At 52.4% G+C, this 10708-nt stretch overlaps 2 protein-coding genes across 2 annotated transcripts; one reads left to right on the top strand and one right to left on the bottom strand.

Annotated features, from left to right (window-relative positions):
* Positions 1 to 3244: 3244 nt before the first annotated feature.
* On the bottom strand, positions 3245 to 3893 carry LOC104984919 (keratin-associated protein 12-2-like). The gene has a single exon (XM_010834885.1). The coding sequence runs from the start codon at positions 3891 to 3893 to the stop codon at positions 3522 to 3524; it is 372 nt and encodes a 123-aa protein (XP_010833187.1). The 3' UTR covers positions 3245 to 3521.
* Positions 3894 to 7814: 3921 nt separating this feature from the next.
* LOC104985006 (keratin-associated protein 12-2-like) lies at positions 7815 to 8189 on the top strand. The gene has a single exon (XM_010834995.1). The coding sequence runs from the start codon at positions 7815 to 7817 to the stop codon at positions 8187 to 8189; it is 375 nt and encodes a 124-aa protein (XP_010833297.1).
* Positions 8190 to 10708: the final 2519 nt, after the last annotated feature.

Genomic DNA, 10708 nt, shown 5'->3' with positions numbered 1-10708 from the left:
CAACAATTTTGTCCCAATAAATTTTCTGAAGATATTAAAACTTTCAGCCCTGGGATTTCTTTGGAAGGAATGATGCTAAAGCTGAAACTCCAGTACTTTGGCCACCTCATGTGAAGAGTTGACTCACTGGAAAAGACTCTGATGCTGGGAGGGATTGGGGGCAGGAGGAGAAGGGGACGACAGAGAATGAGATGGCTGGATGGCATCACCGACTCGATGGACGTGAGTTTAAGTGAACTCCGGGAGATGGTGATGGACAGGGAAGCCTGGCATGCTGTGATTCATGGGGTCGCAAAGAGTCGGACACGACTGAGCGACTGAACTGAACTGGAGGATCTAATGTATTGTCTCAGAACCTGGATGAAGAAATGCACTGGGGAGAGAAACCCCAAGTTCAAATGGGGGTTCCTGGGGGGAGAGCCAGGGAAGGTGCTTCAAAGGCAGTAAAACCCATTTCCCGGTTGTGGCTCTGCTGGCATCTTCATCTTGCCCACAGCCCACCCAACAACAAAGCTACGGCCCCTGCCGTACCCCCAACACCATCCTCACCCTCTCAGTGAGCTTCACAGGAATTACCATAGGCTAGCTTAACCAACTGCAGAGCCAGTCCAGCACGTGTGTGTGGCTACCTGTGTGTGTGTGTGTGCACGTGTGTGTGCCTGGAGTTGGTGAAGGCACGCACACACGAGCAGGGCACTTCTAGACAGACATGCTCAAGAGACACTGACACAAGGAAGAAATTAAAAGAGTGAAAATCTGCAGCATTTGTGGTAGGAGCACCCACATGTGGTCCAGATGGAGACAGGCCAGAGGAACTGCCTGCAGTAACAGCCTGGAGCCAGGAGAGGGCGGCAGACGAAGGCGCCGAGACGGGGCTTCGCGGGGAAGCCGGGACTCACATCTCCACCCCGCGTGCACCCCTGAGACAGGAAACCCGGGGGCCATAGTTCTGAGTCTCCGTCTTTGTCACACAGGTTCTGAATCCCTTGTCATAATCCCTCTTATGTTCTCACAGCTCTTTACCTTGGCTTTTCATTATATGAGGTTCTTACCATGTGGCCTGTTTGCTAACATTTTCTAAGACTCTGATGTGGCAAGCATTATGCCCAAAGTTCACATATGTTATTTTTAATCTCTTCTACAACTCTGCAAGGGAGCTCCCTTCTTGAGATGAGGGAAAGGCAGTTCAGAACCGATAAAGAACTTGCCCCAGCGGAGACTGAAGCCCACACTTCCCTACCTCCACAGGCCACACGAGCTCAGCGGTGCTGTGAGCTCCACCAGCGGCCTGGAGAGTAGAGCCCAGACTAACCTGAAAGCAGAGAACCGGTTCTGCTTCCGCAGGCAAGGCGGGCTGTGGAGGCCGTGATGGCCGTCAGACCCGCGGTGCGCGGCGCGCAGCAAGCCCGCACCGTGGGGGGAGGGGGCGTGCGCCCCCGTGCTGCCTGCGGCTGCGTGCGTGAGTGTGCGTGTGCACGTGTGTGCGTGCCCTATACGTGTTTGCGCTGCGTGTGGGCACGTCGTCGGTGTATGTCGAGTGGGAGCACTTACGTGTGTGTGTGTGTGTGTGTGTGTGCCGCATAGTGTATCCTGTGGGCGGGCACACGCATGTGAGCCTATACGTCCAAGCTGACTGGTTCCATTTCTGGCTCAGTTTTACCCAAAGTCCTTGAAATGTAAACAATAGGAGTACGTTCCAGATCACCTGGACACATCAGCTCTATCATCTGCCTCCAGGACATAAATTAAAAGGTTGGAAATCGGGTTGTCAGCAGTGAGAAAGTCCCAGGAGGGACTGTGTCCTCTTGCCTGTGGGCGGGGACGGCCACCACCCTTAACCGTGAGGGAAGGAAGCTCAGCACAGACCACAGCCAATCACCATGGTGCTTGTGTGTCTCAAACCACACCCATCTCACCATCTTAGAAAAGCTCCCAGGAAAATCCATTACAAAATAAACCCCCAGAAACAAAAGGCATGGAATTTGAGGCTGCTTCAGAGCATGTGGCAGGGAGTGAATTTTCCTACATCTCCAGCTAGGTGAAGCTGGTCCCGCCGTGCACACCAGTTCCCTGCCTGGCACTATCCTGCAGGGCTGGCCTCTACCCCTTGCTGTAATTCTCTCTGCTGAGCACCTTTCTCAGGGTAGAGCTTGGCTTGGCCTAAACAGAAAGGTCACAGATGCCAACAGGAGGAGGAGGAGCAAGGACAGTCTGCAGCCACGTCCTCCCGCCCACTGCCCACTCGGCCCCTGCACACCAGCCCTCCACTGGAATAGGTGTAACCTGAAATAGTCCCACGAGCAGACAGCAGGGAGGGGTCTAGACCGATAAACCACATGGCACAGCCGTGTGGAGGAAAACTAGTATGGTACAAAGAGTGAAAAAAATAAGTTCCAGAAGATTACATCTGGGACAGCGCCCTTCCAACATCGTGGGAAACCAGCAAATCAGAAATTCTACCTTTCAAGAATACAGAGATGTGGATCCATTCTATGATGTTAAAGGTAATGGAATAATAAACGTATGTTTCTAGCTGAAACGTACCCAAGAAGTTAGGGGTAAATTACTGATGTTCTGCTTTCCATGTTAGGTAGGGCATTCATGAGGTTTATTATAAGAACCAACACTTGATCATTAATTGATCAATTTAAAATGGATGATATATGAAGTGAGACATAAGCCGCAAACTAGAGCAATCCTAATTCTGTGAACCCGACTCCAAATGAGTCAAACTGCCCCAACGGACTTGACTCTGTGACGCAGGAAGCGGGATGTCTTCCAACAAAATGAGAGGCCGGCCTCGCTCCCTGAGGCAGGGCGTGATAGATGCGGGAAACAGGGCAAGTCTCTGCCCGAGCTTCCTGCCCCCAGGCCTCGTTGGCCAGTCCCTCCACCCAAAACCTCCCACCTTCCCATGAGCCGCTGGGGACAGGGATCAGTGAAGAGGTGATCAGCCTTAAATTCTTGGTAACAGCCTGGTGGTGGCTGTAGTTGCTCAGTTGTGTCCAACTCTTTGCGACCCCATGGACTGAAGCCCACCAGACTCCTCTGTCCATGGGATTTTGCAGGCAAGAATACTGGAGTGGGTTGCCGTTTCCTTCTCCAGGGGATCTTCCCAACCCAGGGATCAAACCTGGGTCTCCTGCCTTGCAGGCAAATTCTTTACCACTAGAGCCACCAGGGAAGCCCTGGTAATAGCCTCGCTAGCCAGAAAACAGAAATCAAAGACAGTAGGAAGAGACTGTTGCATGGGGAAAGCACAGTTTATTTGGCTCACATAGGGTGTGGTTTCCTGCTGGAGACAGAGAAGGACCCTGGGAACCACGGCTTCCTGGGGGGAATGCAGCAGTTCACAGAAGGGTCCAGATCATCCTGCCACGTTCTCACGCAGGTTCAGAGCTTGGTTGATCATGCTTTTCATCTGCCACATTCAGAACCTGGAGGCCCACTGAGGACTTGTACTGGGAGGGGTGCAGGAGTGACCCCATCTGCACTGGGAGCAGCTGGGAAGAGGCTCGTGATCACAAGCAGGAAGGGGTGCTACAGGAGACGGGTCTGCAGACCAGGGTGGGGCGGGAGGGCTGGTAGCACCCGGAGGACTGGCAGGAGGGGGCCACCAACACGGCCGGTCTGCGGCTCACAGGCAGGCACACAGCCGGCTTAAAACTCACGGGCACATACACAGCAGGACTGCAGCTCACGGGCAGGCGCACAGCGGACCGGCAGGAGGGAGTCACACACACGGCCGGCCTGCAGCTCACGGGCAGACAGGATGGCTGGCAGGGGTTGGGCACACAGGCAGCCTGGCAGGGGCTGGACGTGAAGCAGGATGGCTGGCAGGGGCTGGGCACACAGGCAGCCTGGCAGCCTGAGGAGAAGCTGGTGTGGCACATGGTGGCGTGGGGCTGGCTGGTGTCGGGAGGAAGGTGGGTGATGTCTGCAGGTTGCCTCCCTGGGCGGCCTTTATACCCAAGCCGTGGGCGTCTGGACAACACAGACGCGACTGTTGTCTTCCTTGTTTTGCCTCTTCTGGGCTGTCTCCCAGGACATTGTTTTCTGTTGCAGATTTTTTAGTTGCTTGTTTGGCTTTTACTTATCTTCATGACTAATGGCCCCTCTTCAAGCTCTTGTATTGGCATCCTGCCTGAGTGCCTTACTGGCTCTGTCTGGATTCTGCTTCATTCCTTAAAATTTTACCTGACTCACTTTTGTACAAATCTCCAGATGTCCCTCCCTGTGTGATACTGGTCCTCAAACAGCCACGGAAACTACCCTCCTCCCATGTCAGCTCTACCGTGGAGCAAGGAGAGCAGAGTGCATCTGTCTGACACCCAAGTGTCCAGGGTATCAAGCTGCAGGTGGGGCACCAGAGGACACAGGAAGGATGGGGACTCCTCACCCATAGAGTCCAGAGGACAAAGGGCTGAGTCCCGGAGAACTTCTGGTGGGTGGTGACCTTAGCTCTTCATCTTGAGATAGCCTCATAGTTAGAGAAGCAAGAGACAAAGCCAGAAGGGGCCAGGGGTCGGCACTGGAAGCACCGGGCATCTGAGCAGGGGAGCATCAGAAAGGACCCCCAGGAAATCGGAAGAAGGAGGGGCTGTCCATGCTCAGTACAAGACCACTGGACGCTATGGAGAAGCTGCTACAGGATTAGAGGTAGACCTCTGCTGGCCTCCCACTGAGACCCCACAACCTGTACCTATGGAGCAGGGGTCCCTCCCTCACCCTGAGTGGGACCTGCTCCAGATCCATCCTGACAGCCTGGCCCACCCACGACAAGATTTCCAGGGAACACAGTTCGGAAATGAAGTCTCACCAAAATGGAGAGCTCGGGAAGCACTTTGGACTTTCCACAAATTTACACTTTGTTACACCCTAACAAAGTGTAAAACCAAACCCACATAAACAAGCTCAAGGTGACCAGTTAGTAAGTGACTGTTCACTAGACAAAAAAGTGAATCATCAGTAAAAGATAAGAGAATGCAGGTTCTCTGAATGTTCATAATTTCTAATATTATAATCAAAAATCACTAGACATAAAAGATATAGGAAAGGGATTCCCTGGTGGCTCAGTGGTAAAGAATCCGCCTGCCAATGCAGGAGACATGGGTTCAATCCCTGATCCAGGAAGATCCCACATGCCATGGAGCAACTAAACCCACGTGTCACAACTAGTAAGCCTGTGCTCTAGAGCCCAGGAGCCACAACTACTGAAACCCTCACAGCAATGAAGACCCAGCACAGCCAAAAGTAAATAATAACTATAAATTGTAAGAAAGAGATAGGAAAATACAATTCATGGTTAAAGGAAAAAACCACAGTGATGCAGCCTGAGATGGTCCAGATATTGGTCTGGCAGGTGATGACCTAGAGCAGCTGTATGTTTAAAGAATCAAAGGAAGATGTGTTCAAAGAATCAAAGGAAAATATTATATCCATGAGTTAACAGATAGAGAACCTCGGTTGAGGAATGGCAATTTTTAATAGATAGGACATCTCAGCTGAGGGAGGGGGTATTCTAGAATTGAAAAGCACAATAGCTAAAATAAAATGTCTGTTGGGTGGGCCTTACAGCAGACTGAAGGTGGGAGAAGAAAGAGTGGATGTGAAGATATATGAATAAAAGTTATCCAATCTGAAGGAGAAAGGAGAATTAAGAAAACTGAGAAGAACTGTGAGACCATATCAAACAGTATAAAATATATGTACATTCAACCTCAGAAGCTGATTTGAAACAATTTACAGATCCAGGAATCTTAGAAAACCCAAAAGCAGGATAAATATAAAGAAAACCACATCTGGGCACTTAATCATTAGAGATGAAAACCCCAAATAAAAAGAAGTATCTTCAAAGCAATGAGAGAAAAAACACTCTACATACAAGAGAAAGAACACGGCTGACTCTTCATCAAACAGAGCGAAAGACAGAAGGCAGTAGGGTGACATCAGTAAAATGATAAAATACCAAAACTGCCCGTCGAGAATTCTAGATCTAGCGAAGAAGAAAAGAAAAGGAAAGCTTCAAAGCTGAGGGTGAAGTGAAACAATTTCAGAAAAACAAAAGCAGGAGGGTTCCTCACCAGCAGACTTGCATTAGAAGAAATACGAGGTGGAATATTCCTTGAGGTGGAATAGAAATGGGCTCAGGTAGGCACTGGTTGTACAGGTAGGAATAAGGAACAGAGGAGAGGTAGAGAGCAGGCAAGTACAGAAGGTTAGCTTTTCACTCTTCTAGAGACCGGCCTGTAAGACAACTGACAATTTCAAATGGATTGACACTATTCAGTAACGAGGTCACACATGGACATGTAGTCACCTGGATTTTCTTTAGCTATGGTTTTGACTTGTGGTCAGAGCCCAAGGAGGAGTGTGTGAAGGGATGAAATCACGGGCCGCAAGGGGCTTGTCTAGGGGCCACGAGGTCATTTGCTGTGTGGTCTCAGGTCAGCTCAGTCCACTAGTTTGGCAAGTTCTGACCATGCTTTAGCCCCTGAGACCACGGTGGTCTTCAGCCTCAGGATGACTTCATTACTGGGGTGTTTGACTCTTCACAGGGCTTCCCAGGGCCGTCCCCTCTGTCCACACCGGCAGTCACACAGGGGCTGCACAGGGGCAGAGGGTTTCGGGGACACAGCCTCTGAGGAGGGAGCAGCACTGTCCTGAGAGATGGCCACCCCAATAAACGGCACCCACCATAGAATACGTGCTAAGGCTGATGTGTAGACAGAGCACACGGCGGGGAGTGGGGTGGGAGGAACTCGTAATCCACACTCCGGCAGCTGCCCTGTGCCCTGGAGGAGGACCCCAGGCTCCCACACTGGCTCCAACCTGCCTCACAGGGCCTGGCTGACCAGACCCTTGGGTGAGGAGAGGAATCAGAGGTGGTTCAGCCCTCTCTCCACCCCAGTCCTCCTGGGACCTACCTGGGGCTGCCTCAGGTTGGGCAATCCTGAGTTGGATGCTCATGGTGGAGTCACACCCTTAAGCCTTGCTCTTCAGGGCCAAACGAGATGAATATTTTCATCTGCCTGCCCCTCGCTCTTGTCTGTGCCAACTGATTCTGGCCTGTGGGTTATGTCACCAGTGAACCCCTAAGTCCCAGCTCCTTGAGACGCCAAGTAAGGACCACAGATTCCACAGCGAGACTGAGCAGCTTCAGAGCTTCTCCGTTTGCAGGGGTGGAACCTGCATGCATTACAGGACCTTCCAGGTCTTGCTGACTGGATATCTGTGTTGTTGGCCCCTTGAATGGTGGCAGGGTTGATAACTGATCAGTTATGAGACACTCCATGTAAAATGCTTAGCTCAGACTTAGCACAAAGCTGGAGCCCTGTTGCTATAATTATGGCAGAAATGTGGCCACAGCCCCCCAGTGAGGCGCCTGACCCTGAGGGAGAACCTTCTGGATAACAAATCAAACGGGGGCACTGGTGCAGTGAGTGTGACTGTGCTTATGTGGACAGATGACAGGGTGGTTAAACTGGAGAGGACCTTGAAAATCATGAGGGGACCCAGTCCTGGCCTGATGGCCCTTCCCCATCCAACCCAGGCTCTGATTCCAGAAATCCCAGGGCCACTGGTTCACTGTCAGCCTCCAGCTGAGGGAGCTTCCAGAACTGAGTCACAGCAGCTGGAGGCTCCAGGAAGAAACCCTCGGGGGAAGGAGGAGGAGGAAAAACAGCAGGTGGCCACTAAGACACCCGGTGCCTCATTGCCAGGACGCCACGGCCTGGGCATAAGGGGCAGCCCAGGGAGGGAGCTTCCAGACCAGACCAGTCCTCCATCCCGACCCCACCCAGCCCCAAACCACCATGTGTGACACCAGCTGCCCTGTGAGCTGCCAGCCAGCCTATTGTGTGCCCAGCTCCTGCCAGGAGATTTGCTGTGTGCCCAGCTCTTGCCAGCCAGCCTGCCCTGCCCAGGGCTGCGGGAGCTCCTGCAGTGCCCGCCATGTGTCTCTGCTGTGCCAACCTGCCAGCAGGTGCCCATCCCCATGCTGCCCAGTGGCCTTCTATTGCGAGCCCAGCCCCTGCCAGGCGTCCTGCTGTGTGCCCGTGAGCTGCCAGTCGGCAGTGTGTGTCCGTGTGAGCTGCCAGCCCACCGTGTGTGTGGCCCCCGCCTGCCAGCCCTCCTGCCCTGCCCTCATCTGCAGGCCCCTCCCCTGTGGAACCCCTTCCTGCTACTGACAAATCATCCAGAAAATCGATTCTCTGCTATTGATTTTGAAACACCTCTCCTTGTCTAATTAACAGGATTCTGTCCACACATCTCAGTGCTGAATCGGTGACAGACCCACATCGCATAGAGGTGGGACATCCACCTTACTTTTCTTATTCATGAAAGCTTAGCGATCTATAAAAAATAAATCTCTGAGCCTCAACGCTGGCTTTTTGTGATTTTCCCCTAAGCCCTGTCTCCTTGCCATTTGCTGTCCTGGACAAGCCGAGGCCAGCATGGAACTCCTGTCCTGGGGTGGGGGTTCTTCTGAGAAAGCCACCCCGCTGGGACATCAAGGTGGGGGCACTCTGTGGGGAGGGGTGGCCCAGGCTGCTGAATCCAAAGGGCCGTTCTCCCAGCATCTCCATTGAGAAGCTTGATCCTGGGCTCTTTAAGGAAAGAGTAATGGGGCGGGGGTAGGCAGAGCCCAACTTGCAGCTGCCTGCAATTTCCCAGAGGGCTTTCCAGGAATAAGGTTCACTGCGAGGTTCACTGAAGGCTGGACTGGGAGCCAGGGTGGCAGAGGAGTGGATGTAAGCTCAAGAAAAGAGTTTCCTACAAGTCAGAGCCACCCTGAACAGAAGCCACCTGGCTACTGTCCTGGCTTCAAGCACTGAAAGGCTGGAAGGCAGCAGGCAGAAGCGGGCACCAGCCATGTGCCCGTCAGCAGGGGAAGTGTTATCGCCCAGTCGTGGCTGACACTTTGCGACCCTACGGACCATAGCCCGCCAGCCTCCTCTGTCCATGGGATTCTCCAGGCAAGAATACTGGAGTGAGTTACCATGCCCTCCTCCAGGGGATCTGCCTGACCCAGACTGAACCTGAGTCTCCTGCATCACAGGCAGATTCCTTACCATCTTAGCCAGCAGGTCAGCAGGGGAGCCAGTCATGAAGCCCGACTTGGCAACAGAAGAAAATCAGCACAACAGCAGAATGAACCTCAGAAACACCATGTTGGTGGAGGGAGCCAGGCACAAGGGCGCCTGCTGTGTGACTCCATTTAGGTGAAGCCCCGAGATGAGCTGAACTAATGTGTGACTTGAAAATACACGAAGAGTGGCTGCTTCTGGAGGCTGGGGTAAAGTTGGCTGGGCGGAGTGGGAGGGAGGTTCTGGGTCATGACCACTGAACACTACTTAATGCTCCACCTCCTAGCATGTTCGAGTGGTATGTACTGCTGTTGGTAACCTAGGAATCCTTCAGAAAATAAGACACATGGATGAGGATTTCCTGGGCAAGTACCTGGGGAAGCAGACAAAGCACAGAGGCCGTGGTGGACTCTCAGTGTGGATACTCTGTTTAAGCCTTTCAACTTCCTGTATGTTTGAGATTTTTCACAAAATGAAAACAAAGAATTGAAAATATAGTTAAAATATCATAATTAAAATATTCATGAAAAGAACAGGAACCACATATGGGATTCCTGCTCTGGATGGGAAATTAAACCGAGAGCTTCCGTGCCACAGCCAAGTGAACTGGGGTGCAGCCCAAGGAAACCAGGTCCCGACCCCCAAGTGACGTAACAGTGGACTCCAGGTCAGCCAGATGTGCAGAGTGCGGGTGACTGTGAGAAAGCCAGTCTTCCAGTTCAAGATGGGGTCTCAGCCCACCCACCATCCCATCCAAACTTCCCAAGACCCACTGTGGGGCCCAGGGGATCATCTTACAGACAGATGAAGGACTGAACACCTGAGATGGAGGCAGAGGAGAGTGTGCTGACCACAAGGCGGGGCAGCAAAGGTGGGGACCAGCCTGGCCTGGGAGCCCCACGGCACTCTGCTCCCTGCGGGCAGGCCTGGGGGAAGGAGGGTGGAACATGGCCACATGGACCCAGGGAGAGTGCCCAGCTGTCCCACATCCACCCAGGAGGTGTGCTTCTCCAGCAGCAGTATGGATACCTCACGGTAGGAGTCAGGGTAAGGCTACTCGGGAGCTTCTGGCAACCTCAGCACATAGCTCACTTGTTCCTGCATCTGGGTTCCCATCTCCTACTCCAAAATGAAGTCCACCACCTGACAGTCCCCCACCCCAATCCCAGGTGTCACCTTCCCCATGTAGATGAGAATCCTCTAATACAGCACAGTGTGACAGGCACAGTGGGAAAGGCGCCTGGACCACCGAGGACCACCCTCACCCTCACCTCAGCAAACAAGGAAAAGTTGTGGCATGATAAAGAAAGACCAGACCGGGAGGCAGAAAAAATAAGAAGAAGGAGAGACATTTTTAAAAATCCCTAAATGTAACTCAAAGACATTCAATAAGATGCTACAACAAGAAAACAAGGATAAGAAGCTTTGGAAAGGAAAAAAATTAGAAAACTTACCAAAATGGTCCAGATTTATAAAATAGCTTCTTTAGGCAGAAGTGGGATGGGGAATCCAGAGACCTGTCAGTTTGTCTTCCTTCCCTCCCCTCCCCCCAGCCCATCCTTCATCCCCCTCTTTGTCTTCTTCTTCCCCTCCTCTCTTTCTCTCTCTCTCTCTGACAC

Source organism: Bison bison, unplaced genomic scaffold (genome assembly GCF_000754665.1).
Source record: "Bison bison bison isolate TAMUID 2011002044 unplaced genomic scaffold, Bison_UMD1.0 scf7180017864037, whole genome shotgun sequence".
NCBI lineage: Eukaryota > Metazoa > Chordata > Mammalia > Artiodactyla > Bovidae > Bison > Bison bison.
Note: the sequence above shows the minus strand (reverse complement) of the source record. Positions and strands in the feature narration are given on the sequence as shown.